Source organism: Cordyceps fumosorosea (assembly GCF_001636725.1).
Source record: "Cordyceps fumosorosea ARSEF 2679 chromosome Unknown scaffold_20, whole genome shotgun sequence".
NCBI classification, from domain to species: Eukaryota; Fungi; Ascomycota; class Sordariomycetes; order Hypocreales; family Cordycipitaceae; genus Cordyceps; species Cordyceps fumosorosea.
This window is the reverse complement of record NW_017387320.1, coordinates 78,083-95,490: the sequence shown is the minus strand read 5'-3', so window position 1 is coordinate 95,490 and position 17,408 is coordinate 78,083. Positions and strand designations below refer to the sequence as shown.

The window sequence follows — 17,408 nt, the reverse complement described above, 5'->3', positions numbered from 1 at the left end:
GGGCCCCAAAAGATTTCTCACAAATACGGCCGAACTCGGCGATTGTCACCAGAAGCACAACCGAGGATGTGGACTCGAATCTTACCACTCTGACGAAACCAGCAAACGCACCTAAGCGCGCTTCAGGCTTTCTGAGGCAAAAGGCCAGCGTTAACACTCTGAGCCCTACTATTGAGGAAAGCCCCAAAGACGTACGTCCAAGGAGCGATGCCGTGATTGAGGAAGAAACAGAATTCGGGAAGCTTTTCAAGCCGTTGGACAACGGAAACCAACCCAAACCCGGCCGGTTGAGCATGGCTGAGGGGACTCAGATGGAGATGGATTTTTTGGCAAAGAAAAAGAGGTTCACAGTCCCGCCCAGACTCTCGTCGATTGATTCGCTAAGCCAGCCTCGACCGGAAACCGGTGACAGCGGCCAGACTCAACTGAGTGGCGAAGAAAATGTGACAGGAAAAGGCGAAAACAAGGAACATACTAGTCAAGAGCCCAATACACGTGTAATTTCGGGACGCGGCACACCACCTCAGTTTTATTCACCCCCCACATCGTCGACAACTTCTCCAAATGAATTGCCTAAAGAGATTCCTGGAAAGGAGAGGGAAGAGACTTCTGATGTGTTTCCTGGTAGTGCTCTGCGAACCCAGGCCGTGCCTAGGAGAAACGGAACACAATCTCCAGCCACGGATTCGAAATACCAACTGAAACGAAACAAGCGAAAAGCTTGCGAGCCTCTGACTGGTAGTCCGGAAAAGGGCCAAAGTCTGCGAAGCCCTGGGAAGATTTGCGCGCAGACGCCTGGGATCCCCAGTACCCCGAGCGATACTGGAAAAAAAAGGCTGCCCAAGCCTGCCAAAGACTGCCATCCAGGCAGTCCAGTCAAGGACAATCCGAAAAAGCTGAGACGGGCAAAGAGTGGCCCCCTGACGAACTCGGCTATACAAAAAGAGGACGATGTGTTTAGGCCGAGTCAGTATGCCCCCATGGGAGTATGGAAAAATGGCGTTCCGCAAAAGAGCCCTGCGGCCAAAGTGTTACGCTCCTCTGTCAGCGATGGGGTGTCGCTGAGAGCTTCTGCGATTCGGAGCTTGATCAATGCAGGCAGAAATCGTATCAAAAACTCGACTATCAGTAATGAGAAGAAGAGAGGCCCTTACAACGACGAAGAAGACCCCGATTCATGGGCCAAATGCTCACAAGAAGGTTTGCCTGTATATGAGAAGCCAGGATCCATTATTCGCCATCTGAATAGGTTTCATGGCTACAATCTGCCGCCCGCGTCGCTCCAAGATTCCGAAGCGATGATGGCGCTGTATCAGGTTATCATATCTCTCCATGACAAAATAGTCAAGCAGGAGTGGGAGTCGAATCTACTGGAAATGGGGTGGGACGATAAGCAGCAACAGGAAGCAGTGAAATTAAGACAAGATGTTGGCATGTGGCGGCGCAGGGCTGAATCTGCTGAGAAAAGAGTTCACGTATTCGAGAGGTTCACCGAGCGGCTGAAGGGCATCCGTGATGCGGCGATAGCATCGGAGCAACTTGAGTCGCCAGAGCGAGAGCAGCAGGGCGATGAATCAGCGGGCTGTCTCAAGTTGGATAATGATTATGTGGCTGCAGCTGCTCGAGTCCGGTTCGCCGAGGTCGATGGCAATGAAGAACAGGCCAATACTTTGGGAGAGTCAAATTCTGGACATCGAACAAGTGCGGAAAGCAGTCAAAGTAAATCTTGTGCCGAGTGTTGCGAGGGGCAGAATTTGAATAGGCAAGCATCTGGAAACCGCCGGGAAGAGAGGGGGCTGCGTCCGAGGCCGGCCAGCATCGACGAAGTAGCGGAGCTGTGGATGGCAGCTAAGGAGCTACTTGACATGGATAAGAACAAGGACGTCTGAGGTGGGTGGCAGGCTAATACAGACGATTAGTGAGTGCAGGGCGAGGTGTAAGACTGTATGCGTTCTTTGAGCAGGGTTTCACAGTGTAAAAGGTAGAGATTACTGTAAGGGACATAGCAGAGTTTGGAAGCACCGAATAGAAGTATCGATTGCCATTGACTGTCAAAATGACGCTGTCTATTTCACATGGTCATACCAGAAACGCGTTGCCAGGCATTGTTGAGCATGTCTTGTACTTCCGAATCGAAATCGAGGTCAGAGGCCCAGGAGTCGTCATCGAAGTCCGTGTGTCGCTTAACAGGCGAGGGCGGCGTGAGAGGGCGAATGCCCGATGCGGGAAGCGAGAAGGGATAAAACACAGGCTGCGCAGAGGGAATCCATGGTGACGCGGTAGAATTGACGTCGACCTCCCACGAGGGAGACGGGGGCTGGCTCCACACGCCACCATCATCATCATCGTCGTGGTCATCGTCATCATCATTGTGGTCGTCGTAGTCCGTCGCCGCCGTGGAGAAAGAGTCTTGCGTCCAGAAAGGAGCGACAACCGTCGCTGGTGCATCAAACGTATATGGTGATGCGGGCGGTGGCGGCGGCGCGGCGGGACGCCTTCAGTTGTCAGCGCCGCCAAAGATGGCCTTGTGCCGCTGGGTGACCTCGGCGACTTGCGTACACAGGCCCATGTCTTTACAACATGTTAGAAAAAAAGGACGTTCCTTTTTTTTTTTTTTTTTTTTTTTTTTTTAAAATACCAGCGGATGGGTACATACCAACACCGGTGCCGACGTCACGGGAGCTCAGGGCCTTGATGGAAAGGTCGGGGTTGACCTTGCCGATGAAGAGCGCGGCGTTGCCGTTGGTGAGGTGGGCTTCCTACAGTTTTTTGCGGGGGGGAGGAGGCGTGCGTACCCGGTTGAGCAGGACTGTGACGGCGCCGTCGGCGTCGATGGTAGCCTGGTCGCCGCGCAGCTGGGTGACCTTGCCGACGATGCTGACGTGTTTGTTGACAAAGGTGTCGAGGCTGGCGGCGGTGATGCGCGGGGCGGCGATGTGTTCCGACATGGTGGCCTAGAGGGGAGGGGGCTGGAATTGGTACGTTTTGGATGAAGAACAAGCTGAATTGAAGAAGTTGGATGAATTGACAATTGACGGGCGTGAATCACGCTGGCGGGGAAGCGCGCTGTGGGGGGGAGAGTTGTGACGTGCACTGGCGCGATGTCAGGTGACTACGCGTTTGACCCGGCCCTAGAGGAGAGGGCGGTTTAGGAGTCAATCATGGGAAAATAAAAAAAGACGATGGGAAAGGCCAAGTGCCTGAACTAGAGAATGCAGCTAATTGTCATCGTATTCGAGCGTTGTTGGGGACCGTTGTGCTACGACAAGGGCGAAAACCGGTACATGTGGCTGGTAACAGGTTTGTTCGCTTCAATGACGTCGATGTGCCTGGTTGTGGCATGCCCTGTGCCTTTTTCTTTGGCGCCTATTTCCATTTATATTATTGGGTTTCGCCCATTGGCTGGCGGAAATTCTTGTCCGCTGAGAAAATAATGTGATATGGGGAAATGGTGAAACAGGGAAACGGCGTCGGAGCGTTTTGTCCATGTGTGCGCTTGCCCGTTCATTGGCTGTTTCGGCGGATGCCTACCGGGATCATGGCAGTTCTCACAAGAAGAGATCCGACGAGTAGCTGTGTTAGTAGCTAGGAGCAGTTGTTGCGGGGGAGTTTGCTGGCACGCGTTCAGTGCATGAGCAATAGACGGCTGATGTAGCTTGTCCAATGAGAAGACAGGACGGGGACGAGGCCGAAGCTGGTTATTAGAGGTGGGAGGTTCGAGTAACCTGGGGTTCACGGTATTTTGCCTGTGAATAAATATCTGGCTACGTAATGTAAGCAAGTTTACAAGGTAGGAAATCAAGGCAGCAGTTTAGCCGGAGCAAAGTGCCCGGAACCTACGGCGATCGCCTACCCAATGCGGGAGGGGAGCCAACCAAATGCCAGTCCTTCCCCTCACTGATCAAACAGTGTGCACCAGCCACAGCAACCATCGAGTCACTAATCGTGTCACTCATCATGGCTGAACGGCACAACGCGAATGTAGCAAGCAAGCCCATCAACGCGCGTCTCTTCGTCCTACTCAACTGCCCCCCCTGGCAGCTTAATACCGAGCCCGCGCGCATGTGTTATTATCTGGGCACGAGTGATGGCCAATGAGGGGGCGGGTTTTCTCCTCACGAGGCACCTATGTACGTACCTACCTAGGTAGGTACGGAGCCTGCGCAGAGCTTCAGCCACAAGCCCCCAATGACATTTGCCGCACCAGCTGTCTGATGATTTTTTTTAGCCTTATTAAAACTGTGCCATCATTCCTCTTGATGGTTTTATTATGTTAATTGTTTTTTGGTTCTCTTCCGATGCGGCTACATTCTGTATTCCAGTGCCCCATGCTGCCTAACGGGCGAAACCTCCCGGATTTTGGGTTTCGACCTACTTTTTTCTTATAATTGAAATCGTTTTAGTAATAAGCCTCATCCTGCAGCTGCAACAACCAAGCAAGCAAAGCAAGCTGTCTCCTCTTTTTTGCTTCAAAACAGCTACCACAACCAGCCAGCCTGGTTGCGGCCAAGCTTTCGCTATCTCGTCGGTGCCGGACTGAGCCACAATTCATGCTCCATGTTAAAAGACTTCGATGAGAGCTTGGATCGCCGATCTGGGTTAACAAGTCGCAACCGTTTTTACTGAGTGGTTCCCGCCTTCTCCCTTCCCTCCCCCCCATGATGCCAGTGGCTCAGCCGGCAGGAGGAGAATGTCCATTTCCCATTCCCAGTTTTTCTTCTCACTTGTGCGCCGTTTCTTTGTTTTGCGCCAATTCGTAAAATGTCATATATATTGTACGCCCCAAGAAGTGTGGCTGTGTGATTCCTGCTACCACCACCATTAAGCTACCACCGTCATTCACCTTGTCCACTGCATCCATCACTCAGCAGCATCTGCATTTCGCCACAACCACCAAACACTATTGACCCTACAACACTAAATCGACCCTTTCCACCTCAAAGTTTTGATTTCCATCAGAAACGCTCCCATCGTTGCAAAAACTATCGCCGAAACGCCCTTCACCTCTCTCCCACACTCTCACCAGCTTCGCCTCTTACACCGACCAGCAACTGCAAAGCTCACGCCACTTGGACTCACACAATACGCAAAACCACACGTACACTCGCTCGGCCCGTGTCATGAACAATACACAGCTAGATCCCGGCCTATCCGCCATGCTCGCGGGGACCAACCTGTCCATCGATCCAAACGCCCTCCTCCAGGACCAGCATCAGCAAACGCTGTTTGAAGCCGACACAGCCTCTTCCCGCACCACATCCACCTCATCCATCCCGCGAGTGTCCACCCCAGATACCCCAGACACGGAAAACGACGACGACGATTTTGAGGAGGACCTAGACGAGATACCACGCAAGCCCAACACAAGAAGCAAGACCAAAAAGCCCGCCGCATCCACAAAGTCAAGGACAACCACAACCACCACATTAAAACCATCGTCCACCAAGTCGAAACGGGCAAGTACCGCCGCCGGCGCTGCGGACAAGCGGCGGAAGCGCAACCTCGAGAGAAACCGCGCGGCCGCCTCCAAGTGTCGCCAGCGCAAGAAGCAATGGCAGGATGGTCTCGAGCGCCGCAAGATGGAGCTGGAGAGCCGCTACAAGTCGCTGCACAGCGAGTGCGCGGAGCTCACGGAGGAGGTCGCGCAGCTCAAAAACTTTGTCATGGCCCACGCCGCCTGCAACGACGCCAACATTGACGACTGGATCCGCAACGAGGCAGACAAATATGTCCGCCGCATGAGCAGTACACAGATGCAGCAGGCTATCCAGCTCCCGCCTGGCTCGCAAGCTGTCGGGTCCATGGCCCAGCTGCAGTCTCCCACCCAGAGCGCGCTGACGGCAACACCGCCGATGAATGGTACGTCGGGTTGACCAATGCATGTGAGATGCGCATTGAATGAACACCTGCTGACCAAAGACAGATACCCTGAACAGCATGTTTGCTCCCCCGGGCTCCAAGGGACCGTTTGACACGGCCATCGCAGACACCTCCGACCAGACCAACATTTTCGATCAAGATTTGCTCATGGTGTCTTCCATGCAGGCATAATAATGACATGCTCTTGTTCTTCATTTTTCGCTCATCTTGTACCAACATTTTGCACCTCTTTTCATGATATCTTGTTCTTTTCTCATGTAATTATTCTCTGGTGTTGGTACCTTTGTTTTATCTGCTTTTTTGTACGCGACCACGACATGACCACAAAAACGCCAACTACCTACGACTCTGGAAGGGCGACTGGCGTAAGGGACCGGCGGGTTTTAAAATTCTGTTCTTCAGACACTTCAGTTGAATTGTTTTTCTTCTTGCTCTTTCAGATCACCGGAAATCTCGAAGGGCGTTTTATATGGGTTCTGTTTTTTACACACATATTTTCTATTGACCTCTCGGGATTTTTATATATAGTACAATATGATTCAGCTGCAGCAAGGGCTGCAACTACTCTTCCTATCTCTCTCTCACTCCCTATCTTTATCAACAACTAAATCATACAAGTTGACACTTTTGCGTCTCGTCTTCCCATTAGGTACAATGACATGGATACAACGACCTGCAAAGAGGCCGTTGAGTCGTATGCATGAATAACTGTAATGCTTTCATCCTCTCGCATACCCTCATCAGCGACGCTTCGTCCACCCCCGCGCGTTGGAGATGCCCTTGATGCGCTTCGTGTACTTGTCGAGGTGGCGGTACTTGCCGCTCTGGTGCTTGGCCTCCCAGCCGCGCGGCCGCACGGGTGGCTTGAGGCTGTAGACGCGGCGCGGGCGGAGCTCCATGTCGGCGCCCTCGAGCTCGTGGCGCGCCATGACGTTCGCCGTGTGCTCGTCCCACTCGCTGCGGAACATGCCGAAGCCGACGGGCGACAGCGAGAACTTATCGCGGAACGACTTGAGCGAGAAGCCGTCGCGGTTGTGCGCGTACAGCTCCTTGAGCTTGGCGACGTCGACGGCGGCGCCCTGCTCGAGGACGAAGACGCCCATGCGGTGGTAGGGCGAGCCCTTGGTGGCGTGTGGCGGGAGCCACGATACGGCGACCTGGCCGCCGGCGGTGCCGTCGCTGCTGCCGCTCTCGGTGAGGAGGGGCAGAGCGACGCCGGGTAGGGATGGGCTGACGGGGATGTTGGCGGCGACGTAGTGGCAGCGCTTGAGGAAGCCGTCGGCGGCGAGGTCGGGGACGTCGGCGTCGACGACGACGACGGTGACGAGGCGCTCACCGCGGTCGTCAAAGGCCTGCACGCGGAGGCGCGGCGGCGCGCGCTCGGAGACGTCGCTGGGGACGACGGCGCCGGGCGGCACCTTGGCGCCGTCAAAGTACAGCCGCACGTCCACAACGGGGTCGAGCTTGGGTAGGATGTCGGGCACGATAGAGAATTGCTCGATGCGCTGCGCAATGAGCTTGTAGTCGTACGCGCGCCACTTTTTCTCGGCCAGGTGCCGGTAGATGGGCTTGGTCATGTCACCTGGCTCACGTATTAGTTGAAAGTCACGGCAAATGACAAAAAGCGATGTAGCGAGAGACTAAAAGAAAGAACGCACCCAGTCCATCTTCAAAGCGTCGCTTGACGAGCGGGTCGTTAATGTCCGCCAGGATCGTCAGGCGGTGCGCCTCCTTGCGCAGGCTGCGCAGCCGGATCTGCTTCATGGTCTCACCGCCTTTGATGGTGACCGCGTCGGCGGCCTCGAGGGCGGTGATCTTGTCAACGGTCGCCTGCAGGCTCGCCACCTTGGTCGCACGGTCGGCGGCGAGAATCTTGCGCGCCTCCTGGAACGCCTGGTACGGCAGCTGCTCAAAGGGCAGGCCGCCGGTCGTGCGGATGGCCTCGCGGCGGCGGCGCGAGCCGATCGGCATCGTGCCCTGGTCCATGAGCTCCTGTTCGAGCTCACGCGGCACGGTGTTGGGGTCGAGGTCCAGGGGCGCCGCCGATGTCGATGCGGTCGGCTCCTGAGTCGAGGTTGTCGTCTCGGAGGCGCGGACGGCGCTGCTGGTAAGTGTCCGGATGACGCATTGTGGTCTCAATTGCCTCGTCAGCGGCCGTGAGACCGCACGACACCCTGACATTGTGACTGTCAAGGACTGTGTGATCAAGTTTGTCGGCTTTTAAATGAAATGAGTGTTGAATCGTCGGAGTCGGGCGTGAGGTCTTGCCAAAAAAGCTGCTGGCGGCCAGCGACCCACCGAAATTTACTCGTAGGCGGAATCAGGCCGGCCCGGTTTTTTCTTAGTGTCACGATTTTCGAGTGCTTCGCTCCCAATTGCGACGAGGACAAGACGACATCAATTCTCCAAGCCAAGCATCGAATCGGCATCCGTTGCGTGTCGGGCCATTGTCCAGCTTGTTTTACAATGGCTGCCAGAACTACAGGCTGCCTCTCCGAGGCGTTGGCAGCGCTGAGAATATCAGCGACCAAGGTGCGTCTGCTACTCTGAAGGATACTCCTATTCGCCGTCTTGCAACCCGTCTAACCATGCAGCAGCCTGCCACCGTTAGCAAGATTTTTGCTCGATCCATGGCTACCGAGTCGCCAGCCTCGAGTATCACGAAGTCGGCCTCGACACCCCAGACAATCATCCAATCTTGGAACCCAAGTACGCAGACACCACGACCTCAATGCAGAACATCCCCCAGGAAGTCGAGCCTACTAACCCACACGCCGCCGCAGTTGCCACCGTCCCTGTCACCATCCACAGCTTCCCCGAGCTCGAGCCGACGGCACTCGAGCAGTGGTCCGTCAACCATCTGTACCTGCCGCTGCGGCGGGACCTGCTGCACAGCGCTGTCGTCTTCGAGGGCGACAACACGCGGCAGGGCACGGCCTCGAGCAAGACGCGCTACGACGTGCACGGCTCGCACCGCAAGATCCGGCCGCAAAAGGGCTCCGGCCGCGCGCGCCTCGGCACCCGCCAGAGCCCGTCGATCAAGGGCGGCGGCAAGGTCTTCGGCCCGCACCCGCGCGACTTCGGCACCCGCCTCAACCGCAAGGTCTACGACAAGGCCTGGCGCACCGCGCTCAGCTACCGCTACCGCCGCGGCGAGCTGCTCGTTTGTGAGGACGGCATGGAGCTCGCGGTGCCGGAGGACTTTGCGCGCGTCGCGCACCACTTCAAGGACGGCCTGCGCGAGGCGTACCTGGAGAAGTACATGCGCGGCGTGCTCGGCGCGCTGGGGCTCGGCCGCGCGGACGGCCGCACGCTGTTCGTGACGGGCGGCCGCCGGGACTGGCTGCACGCGGCGATGGAGCAGCTCCCTACGGAGGGGCGTGCGCTGGACCTACCGGACGTGGATGTCAAGGACCTCCTCGAGACGGGCAGGATCGTCCTGGAGAGGAGCGTGCTTAAGGAGATGATTGAGCAGCATCAGAGTGATCTGGTCACACGCATTGCGGTGGGTGGCCTGCCGTCAACGGGGTCGCAAGCCGGTGAGAAGGTTCTATAGGGATAAGTAAGGAGGAAGAAGCAAAGGACAAGCGAAAGTCGTTGCGTGTAAGGCGACGCGCACTGTACTATACTAAACCTCACGTAGAGTGTACTATTCCATGCCAATCTGTATACTAGACAATGCTGGCATCTCTTTCCATATGGATATGTGTCTATTCTATTTCTAAGTTGGGTATCTTGCTTATTATAACATGGCTTGCTGTAGTCCGCTATGCAACTCCAGAAGAGGATGGTCTCTTTTTTACAACGCACCTCCGACAAGCGACACGATCCACATGGCAATGCGCACTTTCAACCCAACCCTACGCTCGTTGGTCGAGTAGTCCTCCCTCGTCATCGGCCGCGCGTGCTCCTGCAGCCACGCCTGCTCGTCCCTCAGCCGCGCCTTGAGCGCCGCGTCGCGCGTTACGATGAGCGCGCCGACCTCGAGGTCGTGCGAGTAGCTGCGCCGCGTGTAGTTGGAGCTGCCCACGACGCTCAGCGACGGGCCGGCCTCCTCCTCACCGGGCATGGCCACCCAGAGGCCCTTGGCATGGTACGTCCAGCCGCCGGGGTGGCCTACGGTGCCGCGGCGCCACTCCTTGAGGACGACAGCGTTCTCGCCACCGCCGGGGTGGTGGTGCGCGGCGTGCACGAAGCGCTTGGCGAGCAGCGTGTAGGCGTCCGGCAGCAGGCCGGAAACGCCGGGCGAGCGGTAGAAGCCGTTGGCCTCGGGCGCCGCGGCGATGACGACGCCGCGGGCGGGTGCCGCGGTGGTGTCGAGGAGCAGGCGGGTGAGCGAGGGTGCGGGGTTGAAGTAGCCGGCGGTGAAGGTCCACGAGGCGCCGCGGTACGCGGGCGAGGTGAGGCGGGTGAGCACGCTGGTGAGCACGGGCAGCTCGGTGGACGGGTCCGGTGCGGCGGTGACCTGCGACATCTGCCCGAGGAGGTATACGCGGGTGTCCTCGAGGGCGGAGGGTGCTGGTGCTGACGTGTGGCCCCCGGCTGATGCGGTGAGGAGAGGTCGGAGGACGGTGGTGGCGCCGCGGATGAAGCCGCGCGGGTCGTCGAGCGGCGACGGCGCAGAGTTGGTGGCCGGCCAAGTGAGCGCGAAGCCGGCGGGCTGGTCGGAAGGCGTGACTAGGAAGCTAAAGGAGGACACGCCGTGGTGAATGTTGAAGAAATGGTCGGTGACTTGCTTGGACTTGAACAGGTGGTATCGGTCCTGGCGGTTGGTGAAGTAGTCGGTGGAAAGGTTGGCCCTGCAGTTATGCACATCAGCAACGAAAGCTGCAAAGTCGATTCGACATTTCTCAAAGAAGGGCAACGTACCCTGACAGGATAATCTCGTCGTCCACGCCGTACAGCTTCATGTGCTGTAGGCCCCAGCCCTCGTTGATGCGCTTCGGGATGTACTTCTTCCGCAGGCCCGTCAAGTTCGGCGTGTGGTACATGCGAACCTCGACACGATCGGCTCCAAACTCAGCGACCAGCGGGGCGAGCAGTGACGCGCATGACGGGTCGGGCGCCTCGCGCGTGCCTCGGAGGCAGTCGGTCAGGATGCTCAGCGTAAGGTCCGGGTTGCACCGGAGCGCATCGCGCAGGGCATCGATGAGTTCGCGCTCCGACTTGCCAATGTACAGTGTCGACAGGAAGATGCGGCTCTTGGCATTACGTATGCGCTCCTATATGAACGTCTATGTCAGTGGAACCCGGGCAAGGGGGGGGGGGGACGGTGGGTGGCCGTACTTTGAGCGTCTCGTAGAATTCGCTGGGCGTCTTGAGGATTTGGATCTGGTCACCGCGCAGGTCGATGCTCGGTGCCAGCTTGTCGAGCTCGTTGACAAACGGCGCCAGCATGCCGGCCTTGCTGGCCGCCGCAGTGGCCGCGGGTGCGCCTCCGGGCGGCGTCGAATAATGCCGGACTTGCGCTCGAGCAGCGGAGAGCTGGGCGGGTCGAGATTGTAGGCGCGCGCGAGCGACGCATCGGCAGCAGCTACGCGCAAACATATTGCGCGCAGCTTATGGAAAAATAGTGGCAAAGTGAGAAAGAAATAAACCGATGCGCCATTCAGGAGTTGCAACGCAACAGCAACGACTTTTGGCGATGAAACCTGTTCATGACGGTGCCAGAAAGGGTAAAGTCCACTGAAACTTGTACCTTAGCTATAGCGGAGCTTTTATTGGCTCTGTGGCTCTGTAAAGTGGAGCATCCGCCACCGAAGTTGAGCCGCCCACTTCCAACTCCAACAGCATCATCCCGACTCGAACCTTGAAGATCTCGCAACGAGCCGTTCAATTGCTTCGACCACAACACCACAGCCATGTCGACCATTCCGCGTACGCTGCGCAACATCCGCAAAGTTGGAATCAAGGTATGAGCGCTATCCGGCCGCCGCGCCCAGGGTATCATTGATCTGAACAGGATGCTGACTTTGGAACAGGACTACTTGGTTCAGATGTGGGTATGTAATTCGACGGCAACCCTACGATACAACGACGAGACCTAGATGGAAGCTTGAGACCGAATGCTAACCTTGACGTCTGCTTCTTCTCGACATTTAGTACATCGGTACGATCCCACCCCCTTCCCCGATCCGACGTCGCTGCCCTCGCGCAATTTGACCCTCTCTCTCGAGAGAGACAAAACCCAGGCATCATGAACCGAGAAACACCGCACCGCACCGGCTAACACGGGTTTCTTTATAACAGGTGACACCAAGGCCGGCACATACATGGGCAAGGACCGCGCGGGCAACAAGTACTTTGAGAACGGCGAGGAGCTGCCGCTCCGCACGCGCTGGGTCGAGTACGCCAAGCACGACTTCGACGCCGCCCACATCGAGCCCGGCTGGCACGCGTGGATGAGCTACGCCGTCGACACCATCCCGGGCGAGGACCACCTGCTCACCGCCGGCACCCGCAAGTTCGAGCCCGCCCTGCCCAAGCCCAACTACACGCAGACCCGCGGCGCGTTCAAGACCTACAACACGTGCGTTTTATTTCTCTTTTTGGGGAGCTTGCTGTGGAGGGAAGAGGTTTATGGAGCAAGGATGCAAATGCTAACTTACTCTACAGGACGAAGAGCAAGCTGACCGCTTGGGAGCCCGTCGCCGCGCCGAGGTCATAGGTGGTGACCCAGCGAAGGGCTTTGTTGTATTTTTTTTGCTAGACTGGGGGCGTGTGTACATATTTAGAGAGAAATCAATTTACTTTGTTACAAGTAACAAAAAAACGGAAATGTATTCACCATCTGCTCCTTGGAAACTCTTGTGATCCAAAGTCAAAACGTAACCAAGATTTGGGGAAACCCACACAAGCATTGCAACTCGGACAGCTGAGTACAACTGTTCCGATCAAAAAACAGAACATCTCATCTACCACAGTTTACCCAAGATTCAGACCATGACAAAAAAACGCTCTAGCTCGTGGGAAAACAAAGAGATGGCACATCTATATCGACAAAAGGTCTACTACTGTTTAGACTGGAGAGCCACCTTGATAGCTGCGCAGGTTGTTAGCATTGTGTTACGCGGTGCAGACAGATTCCAGGGATGAAAAACGCACCTTCACAGGAATCCTTGGCGTCGCCAAACAGCATCTTGGTGTTGGGCATGTAAAACATGGGATTCGGCACATCCGCTATACACACAACCACGTTAGCACACACGTCTTCCTTGCAATATCAGCGGTCATCGTCAAACTCACCGTATCCGCTGGCCATGCCGCGCTTCATCACGACGACCTGCTTGCTCTTCCACGCGTGCAGGACGGGCATGCCCTCGATGGCGCTGCCCTTCTCCATCGCGATCGGGTTGACCGTGTCGTTGGCGCCAATCACCACCGTCAGATCCGTGTCCGGGAAGTCGTCGTTGATCTCGTCCATCTCGAGGACGATGTCGTAGGGCACGCTGGCCTCGGCGAGCAGCACGTTGCACTGGCCGGGCATGCGGCCGGCGACCGGGTGGATGGCGAAGCGCACGGTGACGCCGCGCGCGCGCAGCGCCGCCACGATCTCCGAGATGGCGTACTGCGCCTTGGCCACGGCCATACCGTAGCCGACCACCAGGATGACCGACTCCGAGTTGAGCAGCGCGTCGGCGAGCTCCTCGCTCGACGTCGTCGTCACCTCGCCCTGCGGCTTGTACTCCTGCACTTCAGTCGGCGTGGAGAGGCCGCCGAAGAGCACGTTGGTCAGCGAGCGGTTCATGGCGACGCACATGACGTAGGACAGGATGGAGCCGGACACGCCAATCAGCGCGCCGACGGTCGTTAACAGCGGGTTGTCCAGCATGAAGCCTTCGGCCACGAGGGCGAAGCCAGAGTAGGCGTTGAGCACGGTGATGACGACAGGCATGTCGGCACCACCAATGGCGGATGTGGTGGTGTAACCTTTGATGAAGCTCATGACTGTGTTGGCAGTCAGGGCGCCAGCGGCAATCAGCGGAGCGCCAGGGGCCATAGTGACAAAGGCGCCCATGGTGGCAATGTTGGTGGCCAAGAGGCCACCGTTAATAATGTGCCGTCCAGGCAGAATCTTGGGCTTCGAGGACATTCTGCCAGCAAGTTTCATAAATGCAACAATAGAGCCAGTAAATGTAATGCCACCTAGTAACTGTTAGCAAGACAGCGAGGATCGAAGGAAAGCAGTACATACCAATCAAAACGCCTAGGTAACCAGTCACCATATGCAGGGTGGAGATATCTTGAATGCCAGCCATGACACTGCCAATGCTGGTCAGAACAGCAGCAAGACCAACAACGGAGTGCAGAGCAGCAACGGTTTGAGGAAGATCAGTGGGCGTGATGCGCTTTCCGATCAAGGCGCCTAGGGAGTGTTAATGTGTGGGCAACCGTTTTGCAAAGGTTTACCGCAGACTGACCAGCAAGAATACCAATGGAAGCAAGACCGCCAAACTGAGTCAAAACCTCGGGGGAGAAGCCGGCAGCAAGCAAGCTAGCAAGAACACCGGAAGAAACGCCAAGCATGCCGAGCATGTTGCCCATGCGGGCAGTAGCCTGCGAAGCCAGACCGGAAATGGAGCCAATGCAAAGAACGGAAGAAGCAAGGTAGCCGGCTTGGACGAGTCCGGCAGCACCGGTAGACGCCGCAGCGATGAAGCCTCCGCCAAACACGGCAGCGGGAAGAGCGTAAAGCCATGGATACTCGGGAGGATCGGTAGGGCCTAGCCATCAGGTTAGACATTGCAAAACTGACGTAAATCAGATGTACTCACGTTTAAACATGTCGAGCATGCGCTTGGTGATGACAAAGCCGCCACCCACGTTGACGAATGCGAGCAAGACACTCAGAGCACCCAGCGTCTGGGGGATCGTCCCGGGGAGGTACCCTCCGCCGAGGATGAACAGGCCGCCGACGCCCACCATGCCGGAGATGGCGTTGGTGACGCTCATCAGCGGCGAGTGCAGCGCGGGGGCCACGCCCCAGACGACCCGGTAGCCGATGAGGCTCGCCAGGGCAAAGGTGAAGGCGTTGGACATGAAGAGCGGGCCGGTGAACTTGCCAAGCGCCAGCACCGAGGCCATGCCGCCGGTGACGAAGCCGACCTCGCGCGACTTCTCCTGCCAGGGCGTGAGGGCGACGGGCTCGGGGGTGGCCTCGGCGGCGGCGGCGGCGGGCTTCGCGGGGCTCGGGGGAGGCGCGGGACGTGGGGCAGGGGGCAGGATGTCGCCCTTGAGGGTGACGATGGCGCCGCGTACGACCTCGTCGGAGAGATCGATGCCGAACTCCTTGTCCTGCGGGGTCATGGAGAGCAGGAACTTGGTGATGTTGTTTGAGTACAGTGTAGAGGACTGGGTGGGCAGACGTGACGGAAGATCGGTATAACCTGAGTTTATCTGTCAGTGAATGAATGTGTGAGTGAGGGCTCTCTTTTACGTACCAATCACCTTGACGTCGTTGTAAGTCACAAGCTCACCCTTCTGGGTGGCCTCGCAGTTGCCACCGGCTTCGGCAGCAAGATCAACAATGACACTGCCAGGTTTCATAACGTCGAGCATGTCCATCTTGATCAGCTTCGGGGCGGGCTTCCCAGGGATGAGGGCGGTAGTGATGATAATGTCCACCTCCTGGGCCTGTTCCTTGAAGAGCTTCATCTCGGCTTCGATGAATTCCTTGCTCATCTCTTTAGCATAGCCGCCTGCGCCGGAGCCGTCTTCTTCGATTTCCACCTCGATGAACTCCGCGCCGAGCGACTGCACCTGCTCGCGGGCGGCGGGCCTGGTGTCGAAGCCGCGGACGATCGCGCCCATGCGACGGGCCGTAGCGATGGCGCTGAGACCAGCGACGCCGGCGCCGATGATGAGGACCTTGCAGGGCGGGATCTTGCCGGCGGCGGTGACCTGGCCAGTGAGGAAGCGGCCGAAGACGTTGGAGGCTTCGAGGACGGCCTTGTAGCCGGCAATGTTGGCCATGCTGCTGAGAGCGTCAAAGACCTGGGCGCGAGAGATGCGGGGGATCATATCCATGGCGAAGCAGGTGGCGTTGCGGCTCGCAATCTTTTCGACGAGTTCCTTGTTCTGTGCGGGCTGCAGCAGCGAGATAATAGTTTGATTCTCTTGGACGGAGTCGACCTCTTGCAGAGACGGGCCGCGGACCTTGAGGACAATATTGGACTGTGACCAGATGGCGGCGGCATCGTCGACGAGGGTCGCGCCGGCTTTTTCATAAGCGGAGTCGAGGAAGTCGGCGCCGGCGCCGGCGCCGCGCTGGACGAGGACCTTGGCGTAGCCCTTCTTGAGCAGGACGGCGACGTTGGCAGGGGTGACGGCGACACGACGCTCACCGTCAAAGGTCTCCTTGGGGACGCCGACGCTGAGCTGGGCGTAGGGCGTGGTCTGGGGGAGTACGACCGTGGAGTACTTCTTGGGTGCCGGTGGCAGGGAGGAGAGCACGGAGGCATGGCGGACTAGGGCGAGCGGCTTCGCGGCGGCGGGCACGGAGGCGGTGGCCGCTTTGAGGGTGGTGAGCCAGCGACGACGGCCGCTCACGAGCAATCTACCTCCATCTGGGGAATTGAGCGTTAGCATTTGTCAAGGGAATATTTCATACCCGAGACATGGCTTTTCTTGGTTTGTCTTTTACGGGTCGCGCGAGCACACTGCCCTCGTGCAATTGCCGTGAGAGGGCCAAGCCAATTATCGATCTTGTCATACCTTGGAAGCTGATGCGAGCGAGTCGAGCCGGCGCGACGGCGACAGACGAGGAGGAGAGCTCGGACGCCAATGGGCGCAGAAAATGGGACGCCATTGCTTTAGACGTCACTCATCTGCGACGGCTCGCCTAAATCTCTGGAGTGAGGGAGGACTCGAAGCTCGCGAGCTATTGTGTGGTGTTTGCGGTTCGTGGTAGCGAGGTAGCCGATGGGCGTATTTGAGTCACCGATGGCGGAGCTGCTACTGTGGATGCGATCTCCGAGGTGGACAGGGCCGGAGATGCGAGGTAGAGAGGGCGCGAGAAGGGGAAGTGCGAGCAACGCGGGAACAAAACGGATGCAGTCGAGGCAGGAAAAAACACCAAGAAAAAAAACAAAGGGAAGCAAAAAAAAAAATGCGTGAAGGAGGGGAAGTTGGCCAGTCCAGGGCGGCGAGGTGTCTTGTTGACGATCTACTTGAAGGGAGCTAGGGCAGACGCCAGCGTGTGAGGTCACGGCACAGGTACAGGAGGTACTGGTGAAGGTACCAGTACAGGCACGGGACGGGCTAACCCACCCAACTTGGTGGTCTTCCACGCAGTTGCTGCTCGCCTTAAAGGCCTTAAAGGTACCGAAACTATGCATGTACCACCCACCCTCGCCAAAACTTGATGCTTCCATGGCTTCTCTTCCAAGCTTCCTCCGCCGAGAACTCACTCCACACAGAGAGACCAATGACGCAGCGCTACTGCAGCTGCAGCTCCAGAAAACGAGGTAACATGATCCTTTATGGTACCAGGTAGCCTAGTAGGCCTTTTCTGAGGCGTCGAGGCTGTA

General features: G+C 57.4%; 7 protein-coding genes across 7 annotated transcripts; 3 read left to right on the top strand and 4 right to left on the bottom strand.

Annotated features, from left to right (window-relative positions):
• Positions 1-2,071: 2,071 nt before the first annotated feature.
• On the bottom strand, positions 2,072-2,948 carry ISF_07103 (DNA replication factor A subunit Ssb3; the record flags this gene model as incomplete). Its single annotated transcript, XM_018850707.1, has 3 exons — positions 2,072-2,439; positions 2,657-2,759; positions 2,796-2,948. The coding sequence occupies 3 exons, from the start codon at positions 2,946-2,948 to the stop codon at positions 2,072-2,074; spliced, it is 624 nt and encodes a 207-aa protein (XP_018701984.1).
• Positions 2,949-5,156: 2,208 nt separating this feature from the next.
• Positions 5,157-6,051, top strand: ISF_07102 (activating transcription factor 7a; the record flags this gene model as incomplete). Its single annotated transcript, XM_018850706.1, has 2 exons — positions 5,157-5,859; positions 5,924-6,051. The coding sequence occupies 2 exons, from the start codon at positions 5,157-5,159 to the stop codon at positions 6,049-6,051; spliced, it is 831 nt and encodes a 276-aa protein (XP_018701983.1).
• Positions 6,052-6,620: 569 nt separating this feature from the next.
• ISF_07101 (Phosphatidylethanolamine-binding protein PEBP) lies at positions 6,621-8,061 on the bottom strand (the record flags this gene model as incomplete). Its single annotated transcript, XM_018850705.1, has 2 exons — positions 6,621-7,462; positions 7,539-8,061. The coding sequence occupies 2 exons, from the start codon at positions 8,059-8,061 to the stop codon at positions 6,621-6,623; spliced, it is 1,365 nt and encodes a 454-aa protein (XP_018701982.1).
• A 285-nt stretch (positions 8,062-8,346) lies between these two features.
• ISF_07100 (60S ribosomal protein L4) lies at positions 8,347-9,436 on the top strand (the record flags this gene model as incomplete). Its single annotated transcript, XM_018850704.1, has 3 exons — positions 8,347-8,412; positions 8,478-8,589; positions 8,664-9,436. The coding sequence occupies 3 exons, from the start codon at positions 8,347-8,349 to the stop codon at positions 9,434-9,436; spliced, it is 951 nt and encodes a 316-aa protein (XP_018701981.1).
• A 243-nt stretch (positions 9,437-9,679) lies between these two features.
• On the bottom strand, positions 9,680-11,427 carry ISF_07099 (CDP-diacylglycerol-glycerol-3-phosphate 3-phosphatidyltransferase; the record flags this gene model as incomplete). Its single annotated transcript, XM_018850703.1, has 3 exons — positions 9,680-10,679; positions 10,750-11,102; positions 11,167-11,427. The coding sequence occupies 3 exons, from the start codon at positions 11,425-11,427 to the stop codon at positions 9,680-9,682; spliced, it is 1,614 nt and encodes a 537-aa protein (XP_018701980.1).
• Positions 11,428-11,741: 314 nt separating this feature from the next.
• On the top strand, positions 11,742-12,547 carry ISF_07098 (NADH:ubiquinone oxidoreductase, 17.2kDa subunit; the record flags this gene model as incomplete). Its single annotated transcript, XM_018850702.1, has 5 exons — positions 11,742-11,792; positions 11,862-11,882; positions 11,983-11,989; positions 12,130-12,409; positions 12,496-12,547. 5 exons carry the CDS (start codon positions 11,742-11,744, stop codon positions 12,545-12,547), a joined length of 411 nt encoding a protein of 136 aa, XP_018701979.1.
• Positions 12,548-12,890: 343 nt separating this feature from the next.
• On the bottom strand, positions 12,891-16,687 carry ISF_07097 (NAD(P) transhydrogenase; the record flags this gene model as incomplete). The annotated part of the gene is made up of 8 exons (XM_018850701.1): positions 12,891-12,922; positions 12,985-13,059; positions 13,126-14,025; positions 14,075-14,245; positions 14,301-14,603; positions 14,655-15,266; positions 15,321-16,445; positions 16,594-16,687. 8 exons carry the CDS (start codon positions 16,685-16,687, stop codon positions 12,891-12,893), a joined length of 3,312 nt encoding a protein of 1,103 aa, XP_018701978.1.
• Positions 16,688-17,408: the final 721 nt, after the last annotated feature.